At 57.4% G+C, this 26,198-nt stretch overlaps 1 protein-coding gene across 1 annotated transcript; it reads left to right on the plus strand.

The window, feature by feature from the left end:
* Positions 1-131: 131 nt before the first annotated feature.
* On the plus strand, positions 132-25,894 carry PDXK (pyridoxal kinase). The gene is made up of 11 exons (XM_037043066.1): positions 132-386; positions 11,483-11,537; positions 17,159-17,263; positions 17,857-17,940; positions 18,435-18,481; positions 19,183-19,268; positions 19,959-20,004; positions 21,542-21,653; positions 22,669-22,805; positions 24,261-24,327; positions 24,559-25,894. The coding sequence occupies exons 1-11, from the start codon at positions 303-305 to the stop codon at positions 24,669-24,671; spliced, it is 936 nt and encodes a 311-aa protein (XP_036898961.1). The 5' UTR covers positions 132-302; the 3' UTR covers positions 24,672-25,894.
* Positions 25,895-26,198: the final 304 nt, after the last annotated feature.

Here is a 26,198-nt window from a genome sequence, read left to right on the forward strand (position 1 = left end):
GCATGGAGGAAGGGTGGCGGTAGGGGACGGCGTGGGGACAGGGTGGGATGCCTATTCGACTTCTTTACTCCCGGAAGAGGGGCGGGTGGGCGTGACCTATCCGGAAGCCCCGCCCCTCCCCGCGCTCCGGCGCTGCGCGGGACTCGCGGGTTACCAGCCGCGCTGAGGTCACAGGGAGACGGCCTGGCGTCCGAGCCCAGCGCCTGCGCCAAGCGAGCGGAGCCCATGCAGTAACGGAGCCCGAGCCCAGCGAGCAGGGAGTCGCTGCGGTGCACGGCTCCACGTCGCCCTGGCAGGCCGGCATGGAGGAGTGCCGGGTGCTCTCCATCCAGAGCCACGTCGTCCGCGGCTACGTGGGGAACCGGGCGGCCACGTTCCCGCTGCAGGTACGCTTACGTAACGCGCGGTGTCCCCGCGCACCCCCGCGCCGACCCGCGGTGGAGTGGCCACAGCCGGCCCGCGTGACCTTGGCCGGGCCACCGAGGTAGCCGCAGGTGGAGCGTGGAGAGCCGGACGCGGGTTGGGAGCATCTAATGGGCTCCTGCGGGCGTCCCCGGGCGGGAGCACTGAGTTTGGATGAAGCTTGGGTGCAAGCCTTTCGCACCTGGCATTTCCCACCCCTTCCCGCTTACAGGCTCCAGCAGGCGGGGTTCTCTGGGGGCGAGAGGATGCTTTGGCCGGGACCCTGCCCGGACCGAAGGAGACAGAATGGACAGGTGTTTACAGTGCTCACCTGCTGGGCGTCGAATTCTGTCCTTGCCCGCTGTGGGTCAGGATGCTGGGAGGGAGGAGAAGGAAGCTCACGGACAGTGAGGCCCCTCCGGATAGAGTGGGCTCCTACCCTCCTTCTGACTGCTCCGGTAGGTGGTCGCCATAGGGAGATGGGGCAGAGAAGGTGTACTTGCAGATGCCGGTTCTGAAGAAGCCCACAGACCAGTACAGGCCCTTTCAGGGTTTCGCTTTAGAAGCTGCTCTTAAATGTGTTAATCTTTCCATCCTGGCCCCCTCTCGGGCTTCCCTCCCGCCTTCCCCAGCCTGTCCTTGGTGAGGGGCTCGCCATGTCCTCCTGGCTCGATGGCTGAGCATTTACCACTTCCTGTTGCAGCCATGAAGTGGGTGGCCTTTGGAGGGGCAGGAGGAGGCCTGAGTGCAATGGGGTGCAGTGGGATGTCGTGCTGGGCAAGAGGCAGTACCACAGTGCTGGGCACTTCCTTGCTTTGTGGCCCAGCAGGAGTACTGAGTGGTTCTGGCAAACAGTGGACTGCCACCTTTCGCTCTATATTTGAGCCAGGAGCAGGTGTGGCAGGCTCCAGGTCTGGGTCCCACAGGACAAAAGGGTCACCTGCAGGGTGCAGGCTGGGCAGAAAAACCATGGGAAGGACCAGGGCTTTGGTGTAGAATTTGAGGGCTGACCTGACACTGCCAAGGCCAAAGCCTAAAGAGGAAATATGAAACAGAGACTTGAAGGTGGAGAGGTACAAACGTTCAAGCTCAAAGTGACCAGCCACCCCTGACAGTGTGAGCAGCTCCACAGGTCTGGGCCTTGCCCCTCCTATTCTGGCCAGCAGAGGGCAGACCCATGGGAATAGTCAGGGTGCAAACCTGGGGCTGTCCCATGGTGCCCATTCTTGGCCTCTGCTCTGGAATACCTGCTGCCACAATGGTGGGAGCAGGCTCGGCCCAGCCTTGGCCAGGGGGCCATGGGAAGTGCCCTTGGCAGAAGGTGTGCAATTCCCTGCTGGCTTCCCCCTGCCCTCTGCTCTGTCCCTCCTCCGTGCCACCTGTGGTCATGCTCTTCCTTCTCTTTCCACTGGGAAAACTGTCCCCTTCCTCTGCTCACCAGGGTGCTGCAGCGATGCCCGTTGTTCCTGAACTCCCAGGCACGTACCCTCAGCTTCCATCCTTTTCCAATTATTCAGGGGAGGCACCTCTTCTAGACCACTTACCTGGGGAAGTGACTTTGAAGGACACGGCTGCAGTTTTTACCAGGGTTTCCCTAGGGTCCAGTGTCTTTACTTGTGGGCACATGTGCTGGCGTTTATGGGACACAGGCTGGGGGGTAGTGGGCAAGGGTCATGTCATATCATATCCTTCCTCCTGTCATGGGGGAGGATGATGCCTCTCTCTGTCATTTAACTCAGCCCTGCACTTCCTCCCATCAAAGTTTGTGAGGCCCAAGAGGAGCATGGCAGGGCAGGAGTCATGGAAAGCAGGAGCCATTCATCTGTTAGTGGCCTTGAAGAGGCCACCATCAACACTTAGCCCTCTGGTGCTCAGTTGCCTTATCTGTAGAATGGGTGTAATGCTGTTTCATAGGCGGTTTGAGGACCAGCAGAGATGGGGAGTGTGCACATGTCTCTGAGGTGTCCACTGTGGAACGAGGTGGGCCAGCAGCACCTGGAGGTGCTTTGCTCACCTCCCCATGCAGAAGGACTGGAAGCCAGGGGCACCTTCGGAGGCCGGAACCGGTCAGGAGTGGATGTCAGTTGGGTCCAATCTTGCTTCCCTGTGCTCTTTGCCCTGATTACTTCCTCCTCCTAATCTCAGAAATAAGATGTAGTATAGTTTTGAGGTGGAAGGTGGAGGGAGCTGAGCAGAGGGAGAAAGCCAGGAATGTTGGTCCTCAAAGCATGTTCCCCTAACAGCTGGATAGCTGGACCTCAAACAGAGCTGCGTTAGGTCGGGCGGGTGACCGGGTGACCTAGACAAATGCCCCAGCCTGGAGGGCTCAGACAATGATGTCTGTTCACTCCCAGCCCCGGAGGCAGGAAGCGAGGTGTGGGCAGGGCTGCTTTCTCTCGCGGCCTGTTTCCTTGGTGTGGAGGTCTGGCCTTCTTCCTATGTCCTCGCATGGTTGTCCCTCCGTGTGCCTGTGTCCTGGTCTCTTCCTTTTATGATGACAACAGTCATGTTGGATCAGGGCCCACCTGAGGGACTTTGTTGAACCTCAGTCATGTCTGTAAAGGCGCCCTCTCTGAATAATGTCCCATTCTGAGGTGCTGGGAGTCAGGGCTTCAACATACAGATCGCGGGGGGAGACACAGTTCAGCCCATGACAAGGACACTTTCCAGAAATTTCTTAGTTCACTGGAGTCTTTCTCCACTTGCCTTCTTATGTTTCTTTGGCCAGAGCCTGTGCAGGCCCCCTCGGCCTGGGTCCAGCTCCTGTGGCACGGTCTGTTAGCACTACAGGGTGCTCCCCTGGGGCCCGTGTGGGCAGTTTGCTCCCCAGCCCCACATCTGAGCACCGCTGGAGTAACGGAGATGGGTGGGGTCGGCCCTGATGGGACTCACACTGGCCTCTGCCACCACAGGGTGGAGGCATCCGCTAATACTGATGCCCTACAGCTAGAGGTTCCAGAGTCCAGCTCTTCTCCATGGCGGAGGGGTGGAAAGAGAATCTGGAAACGACTGGAGAAGGGGGGCCCTGGCTGGGCCACACAGGCCACACAGACTTGCCCTCATGTCCCTCAGAGAGAGACTGGAAACTGCATGTGGAGGGGGCTGGAGAGGCTGCCTGTGGGAACTGATTCCATGTTCCCTGGTCTTGGACTTGGAGTTTCAGTTCAGGGACTTGGTCCCGCCTTCCGAGCCTTCCTAAGCCTCCCTGCAAAGCAATGTCAATGAGAAGAAGGCTCAAACCTTTGTACCTCTAAGCAACAAGTTTTTTATTTGGGCCCTACTGAAGGCACGCCCATGAAAGGAGCTCTGAGAAGCTTGAAACAGTGTCCGACTTGAGGAAGGTGAGGGGACGCTTGCGTAGGCAGGGGGACAGAGAGGTTCAGCTGGATGCCGCAGGCTCAGTGAGTCACATGCATTCGAAGAAGTGTGACGTCAGGTGGGGAGAATGATCAGGTAAGGTAGGGGTCCCCAGCACCGGGAGCCTGCAGTCAGGGGAAGGGGTCTGGGAGCAATTATTTCTACATATTTGTCCGGATGTAGAAAGAATAGCCACTGCCTTCCACAATCTTCTTAATTGGAACTGTTGGACATATGCGTGGCCAGTTCCACAAAGACCTTGGTTAGGAATAGACTATGTCCCCTTGGTTACTGATCAAGCGGGAGCAGTCTGGACACCCTTCCCTTTCCCAGTGAGGACAGCCCTCCTGGAGGTCAGATGGTGCCTGGCCCCCAGGGCGCCGCTGCCTGGACAGAGCCCAGCTCGAGGCGCTCTGCGGTCAGCGTGGTGCAGGGTCTGGGAGTCAGTGCCCGGGTTCTCAAGCTGCTTCCGCCAGGTCCTGAAGCACACCGCACTCGGTCTCAGGCAGGTGGTAGCCCTTGGACTGCCGCCTTCCACAGGCAGAGAAAAACATTGTACCAGAGAGAAGGGAACAGAACCTTGACCTTGCTTTTAGAGTTGTTTCTGGGCTCACAGTCCATAGTACAGTTTAGTGGTTGAGAGGAATCTGTTAATGTGAGCAGGAGCAGAGGAGGTAGGCTTAGCTCTAAACCCATTGAAATACAGTGCCTTGGAAACAGGAGAGTGCTTTGGAGGGACGGCTCGGTTTAGGGCTGCAGAGATCAGCCTCATCGTCTGACTCTCCCGACCATCTGTCCATCCGTGCGGGAAGAGGTTGGCTGGTGGGCAGTGGTCGTTGAGAGGGCCCTGGCTGGGAGACCTGGATTCACAGTTCCTCAGCTACAGTGGCTTGGGCCCACGTGGAGGGTCCCGGGTGACAGCTGGAGCAGAACAGGAACTACAGAGCTGCAGGGGCCTGGGCGAGTGGGCGGCTCACTGGAGGTTTCCTGGAGACCCCACTGGGTCCCCAAGGGTCACTTTAGGGCTATAAGGAGCTATTCCCAACCTCTCACCTTTGAGAACCCCTGAGCCGCAAGGCAGCCTTCTTCAGAGGGTCTCTTGATCAGTCCCTTGGAAGATTTTTAGATCTGTTCCTTAGAATTCCCAGGATAGAAAGGGCCTTCTCCAGCAGAACTGCATTCAGTAGGTGCCAGAAGAATGGTACCCTGCCCTTTAAAAGCCTCAGTTTCTGTCCTAGCGGTTTTCATGGTGACGTGTCATTAACCGGCAGCACAAGAGCGACCACCAAAAAGCATGCCTCCCTCCTGCCCCCTGTGGCAGTCATGTATGTCCTTGGAGTGACCCAACAGTTTTGGGACACCCCTGAGTGTGCTCTGGAATGTGCCCTTGTGCGCTCCAGGCCACGCTGACCTGCTGCTTTCCTCCCAGCCCTATGTGACTCTCTGGTTTCCATCTGGAATTCTCCACTCTGACTCAGACTTGCTCCAGGCCTGGGACATTGGCATTGTTTTTGCTGTTTCTTCCAGCAAGTCTAGAATTGCTTAAAATCTTGATTTCTTAGTTTGGGACTTAAGTTTCTGTCTCTCTTTGCCTGTCATGGGGAAAAGCAAGAATTTAATTGGTCCTAATCTTTTCTTTCCGCCACATGCATGTGTGGGGTGTGTGTGTACATGGATGTGCTGTGGACATGGATGTGCATGTGTACATGTATGTGCATGTGTGTGTGGGCATGTGGGCATGCATGCACATGTGTGCCCGCGGGGGTGGATGTGTGCACAGGCATGTGGGTGCGCAGTTTTGTTGTGCAGCATTGCTCCGCTGTGTCTTCTGTTGAAGTGCCCACCCCCACAGGGCAGCACTGCTGGAAGGAGAGGGAGCATCTGCCAGCCTGCAGCTTCCACAGTGTGGGGGCTGATCGGCTCTGTGCTTCGTGCGCTTGGTGGTCCCCTGGTGCACACCCACACGGAGCTTTTGAACTCGAATCAGCCAGTTTCATTCACAAAGTGACACTGTGGAGCAGAATCAGGGGAGTTTCTCAAGGAGGAAGGAAGGAGGTGTGGGGACATGGGCCACCCAGAGCAGCCGCCTGGTTCCCCATTTTTACCCGGCTGCCACCGGGAGCTTGGGATGACACCCCCTCTCTTAGGGCTTTGCATGCAGCCCAGCACCCAGGAGAACCTGCCCAGGGCCTGGCAGGAGCCTAGTCCCGGCATTGGGTGCCGTGAAACTGGCAACTAGGGAGCAGGGTGCACTGCTCTGGTGTGTGTGCCAGGAGCAGCTCTGGGGCTGAGGTGATGGGGTCTATGGCTGTGACAGCTGAGGCAGGGACACACACATGGGACAAAAGTGGCCATGGGACCTGTAGCAGACCAGGGAGGCAGCTTCAGGGGAGAGAGGGCTGTTCCCAGTAGGAGTTCCCGCCCCAGGTCAGAGGATGCAGGGAGGGGTGAGCTGAATTGCAGGGGTGGTGGAAGGGATGGAAAGCACTCAGCCCTGAGGCTGATCAGGATGACAGCAGGCCAAGGACACGCTCACGTCCCCTCTTTCTAAATTCTGGTTTCCTATAAAAGTGGCTAAAAGTCTTGCAAAACAAGCCACAGTGAGCCCTCTGGAAGACTTGGGCCGCCTCTACTGCGCCCAGCGTGAGGAACCCTGTGGTCTGGGCAAGGGGGGGCGGGGGCGGGTAGCTGCACTGGAACATTCCAGCACTTCCCCACCGCTGCTGTGAAGAGGGTGGATTGCAGAGCTGGGTGTGCCTGGCTGTCAGCACAGTGGGTCGATGATTCAGCCTGGAGGTGGGCGTTCGGCCACTGGGGCCCGTCACCTGCTGGGGCTGACATTGGAGCACTCCCTGAGGTCTCCACCCAGCGTGTGCAGCCATTCAGGAGGGGCATCATGCCCAGAAAGGCTGGCCAAGGTCTGTGTCGGGCCAGAAGATGGGCGCCTGCTTGGACTGGAGACCCTGGTTACTCCCTTGTGTTCCTGTCATTGATCTTTGTGGCTCGGCGACTGTGGAGCATTGGGGAGCTGTCCCAGGTGCACGTGTGCTGGCAGGCGTAAGAAGCTGGAGCCACTGCTGGGCCATCGCAGCAACCTGGGCTTTGCAGTGAGGCAGTCTGGGGTGCACACCTCTCCACTCCCTTCCTCTGCCACGCACCGCGCGTGGATTAGCATTGCCAGGCAGCATGTCCCACCCAGGGACTTCCCCAGCAGTGCCTTGACTTTGCCTGGCTGTGAATCTCAGTGGCTCCACTCAGGTCTGAGTCCCCTGACGCCTCAGCTGAGTAGTGCTGACATGGTCATCGTGGAGCCAGCCTTTCTCAGCAGCCGGAGTGAAGCTGTCACCTGCCCAGGGTGGGCAGACTTCTCTGCTGAGGCTCCTAGTTCTTCTGAAGTGCGGTACGTTTGCTACTGGAGCCCGACGCTGGGCTTTCATTACCACCGGCCTTTATTCAGAGGCACATGGGATGGGGGGCTCATCATTGGCAGGGAGCCCCAGAGCCATAAAAACCCTACCAGGTGCAGAGGTTCTGGACGGGGGCCTGGAGGCTGAGAGAGTGATGTCCTAGATGGAGGAGAGGAGCTCACCCAGGTTTCGGGGGCATTCAGGGGTCAGAAAGTGACCAGCGACTCTGCAGCCACAGCATGGATTTCACGGAATGGGGTGTGGCGGCAGGACACGCAGCCCTGAGGCCTGGTTTCCTGCTGTGGGCAGTGGCAAGCCCTCAGAGGTCGGGGTTTAGGGGATACATCTGGGGTCAGGAGGGGATGAGGAGAATGGTGGTGTGGAGACTCACAGGGACGGGAGCGAGGTGCCGCTGAACAGGCCTGCACTGGGCCACCGCAGCAGGGAGAGGACGCTGGCTGGGGTGGAGTTCGGGAGCACCCAGCCCCTGCCTGGTTGCAGCCTGGTTGCACGGGGAAGGAGGGTGGTGCTGGGGGGTTCCTGCTGCAATGGGGTGCTCTCTCTCCTCCTGAAAGGCCTCCTTCTCCTGCCTGCTGACCTGGCTGAACTAGTCAGCTCTTCCTCTTTATTGTCTTAAAGTGACAGTCTATGTTTTTAATAGCGGTGTGTATGACACAGGCATGCACAGGTGGGTGGGTCCTTGTGGGGCCTTCCTTCGCCCTCAAAGCCCGGGACATGTGTTGGGTCCTCCCATCTAGCTGCTCTTGCCCATCAGCCGAGTGTGGTTAGACCAGAGTCACGGGAATACGCCACTTCTTGCCACAGCACATCATGCCCTTCACAGGTCCCACCCAAGTTCAGGTCATGCACCATGAGTCCTTACAGAGCTGCTTCCCCCAGGAGCCGTATAGGCTGTTTGAGCTTCAGGTCTGTTCTCACCCACGAGAACACAGGGACCGGTAATCTGTCCCATCAGCTGGTCTAATACGGGGCAGTCTTGTCAGTCAGTAGGATCCATGCGGCATCCCGGTCTGCTCCCCATGCCCTGTGATTTCTGTCAGGCTGTCAAGGGGTGGTAGCTGCAGTCCACCCCACATGCTGAAGCTGGATGCCAGCGGGGAGCCAGCTGCTCACTGTGTGTGTGTCATGTCTGTCTGTCTGCACTGACCCCTGGGCCAGGAGTCAGCTGTCTCTGGCTCACCTGGGGCTGGGGGAAGACAAGATGCAGCAGGCTGGGGCCAGACCAGAAACAGAGACTGTTGTTACTGGGAGAACAGAAAAGGGAGGCACAGAGTGAGTGTGGGGGCCCTTCCAGCGGCCCAGTGTTGCCTGAAGCATCTGGCACAGGATAGAAGAGAAGGGGCTGAAGTTAAAGCTGGGAGAAGGGGCATAGCAGGCGTGGGTGACGGGCGCACTGAGAGTGATGGGAAATCCACAGTGGGGATGTCACTGCCAGGGGAGGAGTGATAGCTGCTGGTACAGCCCTTCCCTCCCACCAGTCTCTCCCCCAGTTGGCAGTGCCCAGTAGGAGCCGCTGGCCAAGTAGGGCATGAGTTCCAGAGTCGCAGCCCCCACATACAGGGCCCAGTACAAAGGGCGGGCCAGAGCTGAAGCCTGGATGCGAACAACAGGAGGCCCTTTCTCTAGGGTCCCAGGGCTTCATCTTGCAGGTCAGCCCTCTGCTCTTTCTCCTGGGGTTGCTCAGCTCTGCACATGTGCTTTTTAAAAAATATTTATTTATTTATTTTAGAGGGAGGGGAGGGAAGGAGAAAGGGAGAGAAACATCCATTGGCTGCCTCTTCCACTCCCCTAACTGGGGACGTGTCCCACAACCCAGGCATGTGTCTTGACTGGGAATCGAACCAGCGACCCTTCAGTTGACAGGCCGAGGCTTAATCCCGAGCCACACCAGCCACCTGTGCTTTGGTGGGTGCCCTCAGAGAGCATGTGGTCCTGACTAACTCGCCACGTCACTGGTGGCATTTGAAGTGGAAATGGCAGCTGGGGGGCTTAGTGCTCACTGTCATTTCAAAGCAGAAAATGGCGACTTCAAGATTGCCAGCTCCTACGGATTAATTATCCAAATCCAGAAGCAAGGGAGAGAATATTTTTGGTAGGAAGTTCAGGCTTGGTGTCGTCGTCGCGCCAAATCTGTGTCTTTAGAGTTGACTAGAGCTTTGAAGGGTTTGAAATGCTGCAAACTGTGTCCAGGAGGCCGGAAAATCAGGCAAGGAAATTTGCAAAGGGCCAATTTTAACTTTTTACTTTAATGACTCCTGATTTTTTATTGCTTTAAGTTCTGACAGTGCCAGCTTAAAATGTTTAAAAAAGCAAATTCTAAGTGTGTAGCTCGATGATTCAGAGTGAACGCGCCCATGTAACCGCCACCCCCATGAAGAGATGGACAGTGAGCAGCGCGCCAGCGTCCTCTCCCCCTCCCGCTACCACCTTCCCAGAGGCAGCTGCTCTCCCAATAGCTGGCGCCAGCGATCGTTTTGCCTGTTTTGAACGTTAAGATGAGACTTGGAGGTTGGTTAGGTGGTGGTGTGCAGGTGAGGAGGGAGAAGAGGGTGTGGAAGTTGTTGGCAGAAAGCAAGGCGGCTGGGCCCCTGGGGCCAGCCACAGCCCTGCCTTCCTGTCCTCTGTTGCTGTCCTTCTTCCATACCCACTCTGTCCTTCCGTGTCTCACTGTCCCTCCGTCTCTTACGCTGTCTCTCTCATACTCACTCTCTCTTGCCCTGTCTCTCCGGGAGGGTATACAGGGGCTCGGCCCGCTTCTTACCTGTGCCCCCTGGAGTCTCTGGTGTTTTAATCAGTGGCGTGTGAAGTGTCGGTTGCAGCTGCTCCACAGTTTGCTGAACTCCCGCCTCCTCCGCCGCCTGCCCTCTGCTCCCTTTCTTTGTCTAGCGATTGGTGCTAGAAAAGATAAAAGCATCCTTTGTCCTCCTGTGGGGCACTTGTGGGAGGCAGAGGTGGACAGGGCAGTGGGCCAGATCAACCAGAAGTCCTGCAGTCGACTTCGAGGGCTCTGCCGCTCCTTGGGCTCTTCGCCCTTATGCACGGCCCTGGTCAGTTCTGTGATCAGAGCCCCGCTCTTTCCTGCATCAGAGCCCAGCCCACAGGTGTGTCCCCGACCGCTCACCCTGCACAGGATCACTGTTCTCACAGTTCCCTAGGGGGCTTTGGGCTTCCCACTGCTTGTAGGTGGCTCAGCGGGATGAGCCTCGGGCAGTGGCTCTCAGTGGCCTTAGCTGTGAGCTGCCCCTGGGGCAGGCTGGGGGCCAGGTCTGGGGGCCAGGTCTGGGGTCTAGAGCAGGGCAGGAGGGAGCCGGGCGTGAGGAAGTGCACTCGGTGTGTGGGTCAGATCAGCACATCCTCTTCTAGCCCTGCACTGAGTCACGCTTTGCAGAAGGAAAGATTAACTCCAGGGCTCCCCCTGTCACCAGCGAGCAAGCAGTTGAGGTTGGCTTGTGTGGACTTCCGGGCCACTTAGAGATACCTTTCTCTTCCCTTTCATTGAAAAAGGGCTCCTACCTTTTGTGAACTTAGCTTTGAATGTGGTGGTAGCTTAACTTTTCTGCAGTCACCTGCCTCATGTGCTATATAAATAAACCAACTTGCAAAAGTTGTGTTGCGGTTCCCGTGGCATCAGAGCCCTTTCTCCTTCACCCTGCCCCTTCAGAAACGCTCCTCTTGGCCCCTGAAGCAGCCCAGCCAAGGGGGCCAGAGGACCCCATGCCAGGATCAGGGTCAGGGTCAGAGCCCGTGTCAGGTCCCTCCATTGTCAGTGAGCAGGTGTGTGGCTGGGACTGTTCCCAGGGGACCCTCAGCCCCAGTCTGGAGCCTTCTTCCTCCCCAGCTAACACGGGCTGATGCACAGCTGCACACCAGGCTCTTGGGAGGGAGTGGGAGCTTTGGCCTAGCTTTGGGGGCTTTAGCCTCTCATGCAGGGGACCTGGACAGACCGGTGCCTCCAGGTTTCTTTGTGAGCTCCGTCAGGTGGGGTTTCCAGAAGCGATCTGAAAGCACCGAGTTCCACTGGTGGCGAATGGACTCTGAGTGTCAGCCCCTCGGGCTGGCTGCTTCCCAACACGTTTCCTACACAGAGGGGTGAACAGAGCGGTCACTGACACAGACACCACCTAGAGTGGGGACGTGGAGCCCAACTCGGGAAGAGCCTCCTGGTCCCTGCACCCAGAGCCTGGCACGTATTGGCCCTCCTCCTCCAGGCTGGCCTCAGGCTGAGGCCTGACACCGGCTGTGGGTCCCTGCAGGCCCTGCGGCTCTCTCACAGCTGGTTCATCTCTGTCTTGCAGGTGTTGGGGTTTGAGATCGATGCTGTGAACTCTGTCCAGTTTTCAAACCACACAGGTAAGAAAGGCACAGGCTCAGTGGAGTGTGGGGGTGAGAAACGGCCCTTTAGAAATCTGGGTCCTTGTCCGCCCATCTGATGGATGGGGAAACAGCCCGAGGGATCACCCCCCGCAGAGGGTGCTGTGTGTGAGGGCGGAGGGCTGGAGTCTCCGGTCTGCAGGGGTGGCCTGCCCATCTGAGTCTCAGCTTGGCAGCTTTGGACTGGCTTGCCAGTGCAGGCACGTGTAACCAGGAGGAGTTTGCTCCTCCGAACAACAAGGACGGTATCCTGGCACCCCCTCTAACGCTCATGCCCCGCTATGATGCCACGGCCTCGGGGATGGTACTCTATGCTGTAGGCAGACATGTGGGTGGGGGTGGGCCCTGATTTTCTCTATTAGAAACGGGAGCCTGGGAGAATGCGGTGCCTGGGGCCTCGAGGATTTCTGGACACAGACCTGGAAGCAGAATGGCTGGCAGAAGGGCAGTGAGGGTCGGTGCCCTTTGGAGGTCCTGCTGTCACTGTGAGCCCCTGGCTCCCGATCTCCCCAAACCTGCTGACCCCGTGGTTCCCGTGGCTGCAGAGGCAGGAGGACAAAGCCTCCTTGGTCCTTGGAAATGCCCCGACGTTGCCTCTTTGACATTGCTCTGACCCTGGACATGGAACGTCCCGGAAGCACCTGGCAGGATGCCTTTGCCTCAGCCCTCAGGAACGATTTTCTGTAATTCTCTGGGGGGCAGTTCTTGGAAGGGAAGGGGGCTATGATCAGTTTTGAATGGGGCCGGAAGAATTCCACGCGGGTTTGGAGGAAGAGGCTGCAATTCTCACTCAAAGTCCTGTTCTGCCTTCTCTTTGCCGAGTGTGCCAGGCGCTGTGAAATTTGCGGAAATCCCAAAAAGTTTGAGTCGGTTCAGCAAACTCCCTTGAATCCCGCATGTTTTTACTGCCTGTTTTCACTGCCCCCTCCCTTGTTTATCTTAGTGGTTTGGACACCAAATGTTGGGGTTAAGCTTACTGGTGAATATCACATTGTGGCGTAATGACGTTAGCTCACCATAAGCAAAGACCCGGCTCAGAAACTCCAGCTGTCCTTCCTTCTGGATTCCAGGATGAGAGGAGGGGCTTCCGGGGGCTTCTGTGGTGATTGGCAGCTTCTGTAGACGTTCTCAGGGGATGGTGGACTGGCCATCCTGAAGGGTCTGAGGCAGCGGGAGCCTCTGCCTGCCCTGGGAGGGATGGAGGAAGAACAGACCACCGTGTGTCTGGGAGCTCTTACAGGTGTGGGCACTGTTAGGGCCACGGTGAGGACTTCCTTCCTAGTGCCCTCCCACCATCCCCCCATGGTTCCTGGGAGGGTCTCCCCACTCAGAGAGCAGAGCCCCCACGCCATCCTTCTCAGGCAGCTCCCACTGTGGGTGGCTTGGAGCAGCCTGTGTTCGGGCCCACAGGGGCGGCTGTCTGCGCAGCCTCATCAGAGGGCCTGCAGGAGGTGGTCTCCCCAGGGCCATCTCTGTGGCTCAGGTGCCAACCCCCTGACTTGGGGAGCCAGGTGAGGCCTCACTGTGCCCCTGAGTTTGTGCACCCCTTTTCACCGGTTCTGTCCCCCTCACCCCTGCCCACCCCTGCCCACCCCTGCCCACACCCTGCTACTCAGGAGCAAGGCTGGCCAGTTTCTCAAACCCACTCCCTGTGGCAGTGTGGCCGCTGGCACCTGAGGAGCCACACAGCGCCTCCTCGGGAGCAGGGTCATATTGCCCACTGTGAGTATAGCACACCCATGCTACCTGCCGGTTCTGTCCTGGACTTGGGACATGAACATTCTTGATATTTTTACCTTTTTCTTTCAAGAACTGGAGGCACTTTATTGATTTATTTTTACCACGTTTCGCTGCAGCAAGCGTCTCTCGAGGAATGACTTGCTGCAGGGTTGTATGGCCTCGGCTGGCTCACCCCACCCATGCCTGTCCTTGTCCAGCTCGGGGCTTTGCAGGCTGTGTGGCAACAGGTTTGCTGATTTGTTGTTTCCACCACGTGGTCCTACTGTGTGCTGAGCATGCAGTGGACGCCCACCTTGAGAGTTTGACCACACACTATTTATACCTTGCTCAACAAGCCGCCCCATGGATTCTGTGCTGGGACGCCTGAGCAGTGCCCCCTGCTGGCCCCCACAGTTCTGCTAGCTGCGATCTGCCGGCTCCTCCGGGTCAGAAATCCCTTCTGTTTTTGCTTTTAAAACACATCTTTATTAAGACATTTTCACACCGTAGCATTAGTTTAGTCATGTATAGGTACAATTCAATGTTCTTTAGTGTAGCCACAGTTACACAGCTCTCACCACTATATTTTCATGCCCCAGTGGAGGTCACTGTACCTGGTAGCCATCCCCCCCATCCCTCCCATTCCCCCCTCTCCCCAACCATCAATCTGCTTTCTGTATACGGACCTGCCCATTAGACTGGAATGTAAATGGAACCGGATGATAGGGGCCTTTAGGGACTGGCTTCTTTCACTGAGCCTGATGATTTCACAGTTCATCCATGTCATAACACACATCACAGCTGCATTCTTTTTATGGCTGAGTAACATTGCACGCTGTGTGTTGGCCACGGTGCTATGTGCCCGTCTGTCGATGGACATTCGGGTATATGAGTCAGGTTGCTATGATCTTCTGTCTTCCCTTGCTTTTGTGGAAGCATTTTCTGTTTTCTCCAGTGTGTGCCTAGGAGCAGGATTGATGGGTCACGTAGGGACTCTGTGTTCAGCCATTTCGAGACTGTTTTCCAGTCAGTCTGGCTGCGTCGTTTTGCACCCCCACCAGTGGTGTGGGGGGGGGGCCAGCTTCTCTGCACCCTTACCAGCAACACCTGTTATCATGTGTCTCTCTTATTCTCACCGTCCTAGGGGGTGTGACACGGGAGTTCACTGTGACTTGAGTCTGAAATCTCTCTTAAGAGTGGGAACAGAAGGCCTGCCTGCCTGGGTGAGGGGTATCCTGGGGCAGGGCTGGCACCTTCCCTACACACGGCCGGGTAGTAATAATTGAGGCTTTGCAGCTGCTGTGCCATTTCAGCACGGATCACCCAGAGACAGGGTGTTCCAGTAAATCTTCAACTTTACTTACCGAAGCTAACAGCTCTGGCTGGTCTGGCTCAGTTGGTTGGAGCAATGTCCCCTAAACCAAAGGTCGCAGGTTTGGTTCCTGGGCAGGGCACGTGTCTGGATTGCAGGTTCTGTCCCAGTGAGGGCAAGTGGGAGAGGCAACCAATTGATGTTTCTCTCCTTCTTTCTCCCTCCCTTCCCTTCCCTCTAAGGTCACTAAGCATGTTCTCAGGCGAGAATATAAAGAGAAAAGGAAAAATAAACTGAACATGGAATTTCATGTAATTTTTACAAGTCACTAAGTCTTTTTTTGGCAACCATTTAAAAATGTGCGCTCTGCCCTTGGCTGGTGTGGCCGAGTGGATTGAGTGCCGGCCTGCGAACTGCAGGGTCACCAGTTCAATTCCCAGTCAGGACACATGCCTGGGTTTTGGGCTGGGTCCCCAGTAGGGGGCATATGAGAGGCAACCACATATTGATATTTCTCTCCCTCTCTTTCTCCTTCCCTTCCCTTCTCTCTAAAAATAAGTAAATAAAATTAAAAAAAAGAAGAGAAGACAAACTTAAAAAAAGAAAAGTGATCTCTGCTCTTAGCTTGCAGGCTGTATACACAAACATGGGGCTGACTGGACTTGGCCTGAGGGCCAGTTTGCTGACCTCTGTTCTAGGTCAGTGGTTCTTGGATTTGTGGGTGTCTAGGAGTCTCCTGAGGCCTTGTTAAAACTGAGCGCTGCCGCATTCTGAGATTTGGACTTGGCAGGTCTGGGTAGGGCCTGAGCTTCTCTCCCTTGGGCCAGCCCCGGCGGTGCCCCGGTGGTGGGACAGAGGGCTGTGGACAGAACTTGCTGTGGGTGGGGTGCTGGGGGGTCTGTGTTCATCGTGAAAGATGGGTGGGTTTGGGGTGGGGAGGCTTTGGAGACAGAAAGGAGCTGGGGGCAGGCCTCCCTGTGCCCGGGGCCCAGCTCTCTCTGAGCCAACACGTGCTCAGGACACCGCCAGAGCTGCCGGCCCCTAGTGGACACCTGAGTGGGAAAGGGAAGCCCTGCAGCTGGGCAGCTCATCCTGGACTCACTGCCTGGCCCTCCTGACCCTGAGTGGACCCAGTTAATGGGCTCAGTCAGATTGTTTGTGCAACAGACTCACCCACCTGTGTTAGTTCATGCTGGTGCCTCCCACAGAGAGGGCAGCCTCGTGTGTGCCCCTGGCTGCATGTCCCAGGGACCTCAACGCCCCTGTAGAATTGCCTTGGCAGTTGAAATTGTTCCAGTCAGGATGGCTCCTGTTCATGCACACAAGCTGCCAGCAGAGGGCGACGTTGCCCTTCTCCAGACCATGCTGCCTGGCTATGCTGGGATCCCCACTCTGTGGTCCATAGGGGGGTTGTAGGGGTCAGCTCTCCCCTGGTTTTTACTTATGAGCCTGGAAGCATATACTTTGGAGGGCCTCCCATGGCGTAGAGGACACCAAGAGGAATTCTTGAGGGTGAAATGCAGGGTGTCCGTGATCGGGCCCTGGCCCTGGTGAATGGGGAGCCATTGGCCTGCCCTACCTGAGCCTCTGTGGGCCGGGGTTCCACATGGCCTCCCCCAAGATGTTTACACGTCTGTCTGCCTGCAGTGAACGCTTCACCTGAGTACCCGTTGGGCTGAAAGGTCAAGTACCCAGGCCCATTTCTTTCTCTCTTTTTAAAAAAATTTTATTTTTAGATAGAGGGGAAGAGGGAGAAGAAAGAGAGAAACATCAATGTGTGGTTGCCTCTGGAGTGCCCCCTTGTGGGAACCTGGCCCACAACCCAGGCATGTGCCCCGACTGGGAATCGAACTGATGGCCTTCTGGTTTACAGGATGGTGCTCAGCCCACTGAGCCGCACCAGGGCTGGGCCCATTCCTAACTCACTTTTGGCTCTTGGTCAGGATTTGATTCACTGCTTGCTTTGGCCACATCTCAGTCTTGTGGGGGAGGTGGGTGGGGCTGGGACCTGACGAGCCCCTACCTGCCGGGATGCCAGGTGCAGTGATCAAGCCTGGACAGGGCAACATGCACAAGCGGAAGCTGGCAAAGCAGGTGACTGCGGCTTGTGGGATCACACCCCCAGTGCCACTGCTAAAGGCAGGGAGCAGTTACACGGTTGTGCAGGCCTGGCGTGGCCCTTCCAGTGTGTCCCTCCCCACATCTGTCATGTGACACGGGTCCCACAGGTGTCTCAGGGCCGGCCTGGAGAGCTGACGCCCTCCAAGCCTTGGATTAATTCCAGAGAGAACTAGCAGGGGGCAGTGTGACCCTAATGCCAGTAATGACACCATAGGCAAGTGTCAGAGCCAGCTGTGCTGTTGGGGCGACTTGAGGCTGCCCGGGGCCCAAAGGGATCGGGGCGCCCACTGAGATACCATGCCTGATTGGTCTCCGTCAGTCCCTGCATCAGCCCCTGGGGAGGGGACCACCCAGTGGCGTCATTGAGACGGCCTGGGCTGTGCTGGGCCCATCGGGTGCAGCTGTGTCGCCCTCGTGCCCCGGCCCTGAGTGCCCTGCTCTCCCCCAGGCTATGCTCACTGGAAGGGTCAAGTGCTGAACTCGGATGAGCTCCACGAGGTGTACGAAGGTCTGAAGCTGAACAACGTGAATAAATATGACTACGTGCTCACGGGTAGGAGCCCTGGGGGAGAGGGTGCTGGTACCCGTGAGCCCCACTCCAGCAGTGGGGGGCTCGGGAAGCCCCAGAGCAGCCCCTGCCCCAGGCTCGTCTCCGGTCCCTCCCTCCTCCAAGGAGAACTCGGTTTTGTCCAAGCCAAGTCACACCTCTGGGACCACACTGGGGTTGCAGTGTCCATTGGGTGGGGTGGGGGCCAGTGGGCTGTTTGGAAGTGGTTGGCCCCTCCCCACGTGAGCGACACACTCCCACCTGGCGCATTGGTCTGTTTATAGACACTCTTGGTTTAAAATTAAAAAAGTAACTTTGTATTTGTATACATGGTTAAAAGGGAGCGTGCTTACTGTTGAAATGAACAGGACAGAAGAACATCCCGTGTACACCTGTCACCCATGGCTTCTGCCTTTCACTTAAAACTCAGAATGTCTTTTGGGAAGTACCCGGTGACCCTCGTGGACTGCACATGTAGGGGACACTTGGTCTTTGCCGTGGCTGCAGCAGGGCCTTGATGGCACCTCTGTTTCCCTTTGCTGGGCTCGGCGGCTGTGAACCTTGTGTTTTATAAGGGTGGCCGGATCTCCCTCCCACAGGGTACACGAGGGACAAGTCCTTTCTGGCCATGGTGGTGGACATCGTGCGGGAGCTGAAGCAGCAGAACTCTCAACTTGTGTATGGTAGGCTCTGGGCTCGAGCTGGGCTGTCCCCTGCTGGAGTGGGGCCCCTTGGGGACCTGTGCACAGGTGCTCAGCCTCCCTCTTGCTGGGCATCCTAACTTCATGGTCCACCTCCCAGTCTGTGAGCCCCAAATCCACCAGGTCTCCAGGGATGTGAGCCTTTAGAACTTGGGTTAGAAACGTCTTGACTGTGAACCTGGCATCTATGTGGGGTATGTGAGGCAAATGAACTGTATGCATGTGCATGTCTGTGTATGAAGGTCAGGCCGCTGGTCACTGCAGCTGGGGGTGTGTGGTGCCCCAACCCTGGAGGGATGGGGTGGGATGGACGCCTGGGGTAGGCTGGATGACAGAATGGGAAACACCAGGTAATGAGAGAAATAAGAGCGGGAGGCCATGCTTTCCTAAGCTTCGAGGTGCAGTTGAAGTTGAACGACCAAAATCATGTGAGAGTTGCAGCTTTTGCTGATAAATTGCCCTTTGTGTTCCCACAGTGTGTGACCCGGTGATGGGGGACAAGTGGGACGGCGAAGGCTCTATGGTTAGTCATTTCTTTCATGCATGTACAGCTGTGGCACATACTGCTGTTGCTGCCAGTCCAAGGGCAGGTGGGACACCTGGCTCTGCCTGGGCAGGGTGCTGTTCTGGGGGGGGCGGGGCCTGGGCAGGATGGGGCGGGGCCAGCAGAGGAGGTTTCTACAGAGAGCCAGAGTCAGTCTCTTGGGGCCCCGCATCCCTGCTGCAGCCAAAAGCAGCCACTTCGCAAACCATCGGACAGAGCCGTTTCCTAATGAAACTTAACAGACAGACAGATTTGAATTTCCTGCCATTTCTGTGTCACCAAGCGTCACTCTTCTTTTGACTCGTCCCCCAATGTTTAAAAAGTGTGTTAGAATGGCTCTCAGCCTGTGAGCCAGGCACAGGCAGGTACTGGGACAGGCGGTGGGACGTAGCCTGCTGTCCCTCAGTGGGTAGAGTGGGCAACGGTGTGCAGCAAAGAAGGCAGGATGCCCTAGAGTGACCACTCTGTGCCCCTCATGGTGGCCAAGGGTGTTGGCGGTGGAAGGAGGGCGCTTGACCTTCCCCCAGGATCCCTTGGAGCCCTTGGGGTCACCACACACTACCCGTGTCCGTGGTCAGGTGCCCGGTCTCTTGTGGGGGCCCCAAGCCTGGACCCATTCTGGGTCTCGTCTCCTCCTCCTCTGTGTGTGTCAACCTGTGTCCTGTGTCCTTTCTCTGCAGTACGTTCCGGAGGACCTCCTTCCCGTGTACAAAGAAAAGGTCGTGCCAGTTGCAGACATTATAACCCCTAACCAGTTCGAGGCCGAGTAAGTGACTAGAAACGGCTGAAGCTTTCAGACCTCCCCACGGAAGAGTGACAGAGACAGTGTGGGAAGTGTGCCCAGACCCCCCCACCCCGGGGCTTGCGTTCAGCTCCTTGAAAGGTCCCACCCCAGGGTGGGAAGATGCCACAGCTGGCCTTGCTTCCAATCATCAGTGGTAACATGCACTTACTTCACTCTGACTCCCTGTGCCGGTTACGCTGACCCCAGTGGTGTTCTTGAACAGCAGGACCCTTGGGGACACCAAGGGGGGAGTGGCGCTCTGGCATATGGCTGCCACAGGCCACAAGGTAGAGAGTCCATGCCAGCCAGCACAGGCGGTCCCACCAGAGCTCTGAAACCCACATCCCCAATCACCCTTGCTGGCCCCGTGTGCCGTGACATAATCATAAAGGGGGGGCAGCGCAGTTCTTCACGTTGTTACGTGTGCACATAAGCTGCAGTCTGGAACTTCCATATGCCCTATGATGTACAGTCCCCATTGAAAACTAAAGTTTACTTTTGACTGGTCCTTAGACATGCCACAGCGACCACTTAGACCGTGATGCCCTGTGATGGCCAGCTGCCCCTGAGTTAGTTCCCTGTGACAGTTGGGGGTGGGTACGAGTCCCGCTGTAGTTCTACAAGCCTGACAGGCAGGACCAAGCTGGTGAGCAGTGCCTCCCTGTCCTTCAGGTTACTGAGCGGCAGGAAGATCCACAGCCAGGATGAAGCCTTAGAGGTAAGGAGACCTTCCAGGCTGTGGTCTGGGACAGGAGGCACTGATCACAGTGGGGAAGGGACAGCCACATGCCCATGGAGGTGGGAGACAGGCAACCTGAGCGGCCAGCATACCAGCTTCTGGTGTCGGCTACCCGGAGGGCCAGGGGCATGCATTGCAAATTTCCTTCTGGCCGCTTGGTCGGTCACTTGCAGCTTAGTACTTTGTCAGGTCTGGATAACCCACTGCCTGCTCTGCTTGTCCAGCAGCCCCTGTCTGAGCTAAGTGGGGTGGCCGGGACAGAGTTGCAGGGTAGGGAGCCCTCATGCTCAGAGGGCCTCCAGGCCAGATGACTCTGGGGCAGGAAAGAAACAGTCCATGGGGACAGGCAACCCTGGTTATGAGAAGCACAGGAGACTCTCGTCTCGCACCCCCACAGTGCCAGGCCTAGAGTTGGTGCTGGGCAGCTGGCCTGCCCGCGTGTGCATGCGTGTCCTTGTGTGTGTGCACGAGCATGGTGAGGAACCCACCTCTCAGAGCCCACACTCAGCTCCAGAGTAGAGGGCACCCACGTGCAGCATCACAGGCACCACTCAACCCAGCCCACAAGGAAAGTGGGTCCCCCTGCAGCCCTTACAGTAGGTCGGGCCCTTGTTGCTGCATGACTCCCAGCCTGAAGCCCTGGGCTGACAGGGCAGGGACAAGGCTTCCACACTGGGACTTGGCCAAGCAGGCTCCTAGGCCAAAGGTCTGAGATTGGGAATCCACGTTAGTGCTCTGGCACCCAAAATTTTGAATGTGTATGCACAATTCAGGGCCAGTGTAGGAGCCTTCCCTATGACAGTGGGGGCCCTGCGTGGCTTGGGCCACTGGCCCTAGCCCTGTGGGAGGCTGGCAATGTCCCCGCTGCCTGCCACTGGCCCCTTCCACTTCCTGTCCCAGCTGTGTCCAGGATTGGCCCCCTGCTCTGGTTCAGCTGGCACTTTCCCAAGGCCTGAGCTGACCTCAGTGGGTATTCTGTCACAAGGCATTGTGGTCTGGAGGGCAAGAAGCCCCAGCTCCCAGCAAGTTACTGGGCACATGGCAGCAGGTGTTTGTTGAGTGAATAAATGAGTGAGTGAGTGGCTTCCCAGAGTGGACCTGTGCTGGGAGCTGTTGTTGCCTGGTGTTTGTTCTGTGTGGGGCCCAGATGAGGAAGGACAGTAGGCCGAGCCAGGTTGGCACTTCTATCCAGAAGATGGGCATCCATAGGGTACAGATGGGGGCGGTGGGTGTGTACCCTCAGCCTTCAAGCCAGAGGGAATGGGGAGAGTGGCTTCTACCTGGCAAAAGTGTCACTCAGCAAAGCTGTCGCTGAATAGGCAAGGGCAGGCCTAGGGAGGCTCCCAGGTTCTCTGTTCCCTCTGTCCCCATTAGGCCAGACCCAGTGAGAGTGCGTGAGGGGTGTGAGTGCTGGCCCTGCCTGGTTATTCTGGCTCACAGGGTGAGGGGCAAGAGTGATGGCTCTCATAGTCACAGGCGACTCAGAAGTGGCTGACATGGTCCCTGTGCCTGGCAGGTGATGGACATGCTACATTCAATGGGCCCGGAAACTGTGGTCATCACCAGCTCCAACCTGCCCTCCCCAAGAGGCAGTGACTACCTGATCGCCCTGGGGAGCCAGAGGATCAGTGAGTCCCATGCCCTCCCCGCCCTGGCACTGAGCTCCCTCCTGCCCTTCCTCTGTGTGCCCTGCAGGTTCTGAGAAGGCTTGGGGATCAAGAGGAAGAAAAGCATGCCTTACTCAGCAGGGAGTCACTTGCCTTACCTTCTGTCACTCCCTGCCCTGCCCTGTCCTGAGAAAGGGGAGGTGGAAAGCAGGATGGGGGAGGGTTTCCATCAGGAAGCCACAGTGGAACTGTGGGGTGCTGACACCTCCCCCACAGCAACCAGCCCTGGCTGGGACCAGTCCTCCAGGGAACCAGGTGTCCACACTCCTGACCCCCACAGAAGTGGGACTGGTGCTGACCTGATGGCGCGAGGTGGGGGGGGATCGGGTGGGAGGCCCATGGAGCCCACTGTGTTCTCATCTCACCCAGCATCACTGCCTGGGTTGGTCTCTGTGCCCCTCCTCAGAGTGACTCAGGAGGCCAGGGTCACACTCTTGCCTTGGGGAGCATCTCTACAGGCACCTTCTCAGTGGTCCCTCTCATCTTTGTGCAGGAACACTCATGCACACCCACCCTCACACACTCACATACACATGCTCATCCACACCACCAGTTCACCTGCCGATGCACACACACACACCCTGGAGTCCTTGCTCACTCACATACACTCCCTTCAGTGAGTTCACACAGCCCCTCCATCTCTAGGCACAGTGGTCGCCCATGCTCCCTCTGAGGACCACAAGAGCTGGCCCCTTGTCAGCCAACAGTGTCTCCCCAGGCCATCCTGACTACAGCCACCTAGGACACTCCTTATCTTTCCCTTTCTGCCCTGGGACAGTGAAGCCACTGTGAGGCATTGGGAGCAGCAGGCAGGCCCTGAGACCTGGGTTCTGTACAGGCCAGCCACCATGGGTGACATTACCCACCACACACAGTGCAGGGGATGACTGGGGAGGAGGGCAGGCTGGGGCCCCGGCCTGGACTGGCCCTCTGGTAGCCAGGGTCTGGGGTCCTAAGTGTGCCATGCTATCTCCAGGGCACACTGATGGGTCCGTGGTGACCGAGCGCATCCGCATGGACATTCAGAAGGTAGATGCTGTCTTCGTGGGCACCGGGGACCTCTTCGCTGCCATGCTCCTGGCATGGACACACAAGCACCCCAACAACCTCAAGGTCAGCAGGGCGCGCCGCCCCTGCCCCTGCAGCAGTTGATATGTTAATCTCTGCAAGGAGTGGTTCTCATGCCCAAAGGGCTAGAGGGGGACAGGGGTGACCATGAGCTTAGAGGGGGGCAGCCCTGGGCAGGCAGTGGATCTGTGTCATGTCCCACATCTGGGTGGAGTTCTAGTCCTACCCCTGCTCACCATCCCTGTCATTCATGAGCAGGGGGCCTTGCCTGGCCCAGGGAGTCCAGCACTGAAATCCGGGGCTCTCCCTCAGGACCGAGTTGCTGTAGCCTAGGTTACGGGAGCCTCTTGCAGCAGAGCAGTTTCTGTGAGAGCATCCTTGAATGTAGTCACTGAGCTGAGGAGTAAATCAGGGTGCCAGGTCCCTCCTATGTGTCCTGCAGTCCATCTCCAGACTAGGGGCTGGTTCTTTGAGCGTCTGTGCCACGTGCAGCTTCCCGGTGTCTTATGAAGTTGTTCTGTCTGATGCCTGGTCAGCTCATAGCCTTGTCTATCCTCCGTGAACCTGGAAGACATGTTGGGCAGGAGGGCCTGCCATCCCTGAATGTGGGAAGGGCAGTTGCGGGTGCAGGGGGCTGGTAGGAGAGAGGAGCCAGGACTCTGTCTGGTTGGGTCCCCTCAAGGAAGGGAGAATTTGGTGGTCGGGACCTGGAAATGGATTCCCCCAAAGCTGTTGTTGCGAAGCACCTGGGGCGGGGGTGCGTGCCTCCACAGAACATCAGAGTGTGGGCTCTGCGTTTGTGCAATGCAAAGCTCGCCCTGGGTGCCCCCTTTGTCACCTGCCAGTGGAAGCAAAAATGCACAGTCATCTGGCCAGCATCACCCCCTCCTCCCTCCCCTGAGGGCCAGCCTGTTGTGAGCGCAGACCTGCCAGTTTAATTGGCAGCAGCAGGAGCTCCATCTGGTCCAGGCAGGGGCACTGTTGTGCCCAGAGGAAGCCTTGCTGCTGGGCATCTGAAGGCCGAGTTTGAGTTGGGAGTGGTTTGAGAAGGACCTGGGCCCAAGGTTCCGAGACAGAGTTCTGTTGGACTCCCTAGTGCCTGCTGAGCTCCAGGTCTGACTGCCTGACTGTGAGACTCAGAGCCATGGCTTTGGCTGACCTTAGGGCGGGAGGTCTTTCCATGTTGATTTTTTGTACTTTATTCATCCCAGAAACACTTATCTGCCCTTACAACGCTTACAAGCACCCAGTACCTGCCCAGCAGTATGGTTGGTCCTGAGTCACAGCCCCTCCCCAGGGTTGTCTGTGGTCCAGAGGGGGCAGTTAATTGTGTTAAGCAGGCATCTGCTCATCTCTTTTCTGGGGGGGAAGGCCCAGCCAGGTGGAGGGTGATGGCCAAGCCAGCATCCTCGTGACTCGGCGCAGACGGCACTCTCGCAGGCAGCTGTGGGCAGCACAGGGGGCAGACGGGCCTGAGTGTGGCGGTCCCCCTCCCTGCAGGTGGCCTGTGAGAAGACGGTGTCAGCCATGCACCACGTTCTGCAGCGGACAATCAAATGTGCGCAAGGTACTGCTGAAGGGCCCCTGAGCGCCTTTGTGCTCCCGAGAGCCTCTTACATCTGGGGCCGTGGGTGGAGAGGGGGAAGGAGGCAGACCCAGCTCCACTGAGGTGATGTGTGATTGATTCTGTTGTGACTAGAGTCCCTCTGGCTCCCTCTGTCCCCCTGACCTTGACTGTTAGGCGTGGGGTCCATGGTTCTGCTCTGCCTGTGACACTAATCCTTCATTTGCTCCATAGCCCAGGCTGGTGAGGGACGGAAGCCCAGCCCGGCCCAGCTGGAGCTGAGAATGGTCCAGAGCAAAAGGGACATCGAGAACCCAGAGATCGTCGTCCAGGCCACGGTGCTGTGAGGGCCACGTGTGACCGCCTCCTGACCCACAGCATATCGGAGTATCTGTTTTCATCTGGTGAAAAATGTGATGTCTGCCTTAGAGCTCTGACTGAGAATTGATAGATCTTTTTTCTTGTGAGTGTCCAGCATCACTGGTCTTAATGGTGAAATCGTGCCAGTCATACTTTTTAAAAATAACAAAGTGATCACAGAAATTCATGATTTGGAAAACCAGCTGCCCTTCCCCACAAGGCTCCTGGATCTCTCTGGAAAACCAGCTCTGTGGCCACCGTTTTTGGGGCATCCTCCCCAGCTGGAGGGTGGCACTTGGTGGGAGGGGATGCTGCCCCCAGAGAGTTGCATCGGCTCCCACCATTAAATGATCCCCTGACCAATGTGGGCCTGGGTAGTGAGGGCAATTGCCTGTGTGGTGGGGGCTCTGTCTGTGTGTCTCTGGGAATGAGTTCTGTGTTAACCATTCACGTCCTGACCAATTCTGCCAAATACCTTTATTGTCATTCTGGCCTTTTCCTCTCGGCTCCTGCTTCCGGACTTTTGTTCCTTTGCTGCTTAGGAGGTCGCTGGGCATTTCAGGTATTCCTCTTCTGTTTCCACATCTGCACAGGTTAATGCCAGCTGCTGGCCCAGAGACACACAGGCCTGCATAGTCACTTACGCAGGGACATTTCCAGGACCCCTAAAATTCAAGTCAGTGCACAAATCTCACAAGTATCAGTGGGACCACTCTGTAACGCACAAGTGACTCTAGGGACCCGCCGAATGTAAAGCTGCAGAGACACCAGCAGGAGGAGGGTGGGCCAGTGCCAGGGTGTCAGGTTAGGTCCCATGCTGGGCTCCTTCTGGAAGGCAGTATAGTTTGTGACAAGAGCTTAGGACCTTCGTGTCTGCTACGTGCTGCTGGTGACATGCCTTGTGCTACAGAGTGGGTGTACAGACAGGTACGGGGACGGAGGTGGGCTCCTGCTCCCACTGGTGGCCCATTTCACCCCCAGGCCCTGACAGCAGTGTAGTTGTCTGCTTCCTGGGTGACCTCCTTGGTTGGCTCCATTTGCCCAGAATTTTGGGGTGCCTGAGGCATGGCTGCAGGCAGGAGCACCCATCCTGAAGACTCAGCCTGCTTGGTCTCAGCACCCTGCCCCCACTCTGGGGATGCAGAGGTTTGCCCCTCCTAGGAGCCCGCACATCTGAGCGGTGTGTTCTGCACTTTGTATAAAATGCCCTGAAAAGAAGAGCTGCCACTCCCCGATGACTTCCCGACCCCGGGCCCTGCCACTGACTCACGGATGTCCACCCTCGGAGCTGAGGTGCTCCCAGGGGCCTGCGCACAGGTCAGGCCATCTGTGATGCCCAGGCCCTGCTGGGCCCCAGGGCAGAGCCTGGCCCCTTGGTGGCCGCAGGGCCCAATGGACCAGGAGGAGGGAAAAGTGGCCCACAGTACAGCAGGGAGCCAGGTTCCCAACTGTGTGCACACAGGAACCAGACAAAGTGCCCCAGGGCCCTCAGCTGGGCAGCACCTGGAATGCAA

Source organism: Sturnira hondurensis, unplaced genomic scaffold (genome assembly GCF_014824575.4).
Source record: "Sturnira hondurensis isolate 20B ecotype Veracruz unplaced genomic scaffold, ASM1482457v3 Scaffold0003874, whole genome shotgun sequence".
In the NCBI taxonomy this organism is placed as follows: Eukaryota; Metazoa; Chordata; class Mammalia; order Chiroptera; family Phyllostomidae; genus Sturnira; species Sturnira hondurensis.

Coding starts and splice junctions, on each gene's coding strand:
- PDXK (XM_037043066.1), top strand. CDS start 303: ATGGAGGAGTGCCGGGTGCTCTCCATCCAGAGCCACGTCGTCCGCGGC. Junction 11,538..17,158: donor CCAGTTTTCAAACCACACAG/GTAAGAAAGGCA, acceptor GCTCTCCCCCAG/GCTATGCTCACTGGAAGGGT. Junction 18,482..19,182: donor GGGACGGCGAAGGCTCTATG/GTTAGTCATTTC, acceptor CTTTCTCTGCAG/TACGTTCCGGAGGACCTCCT.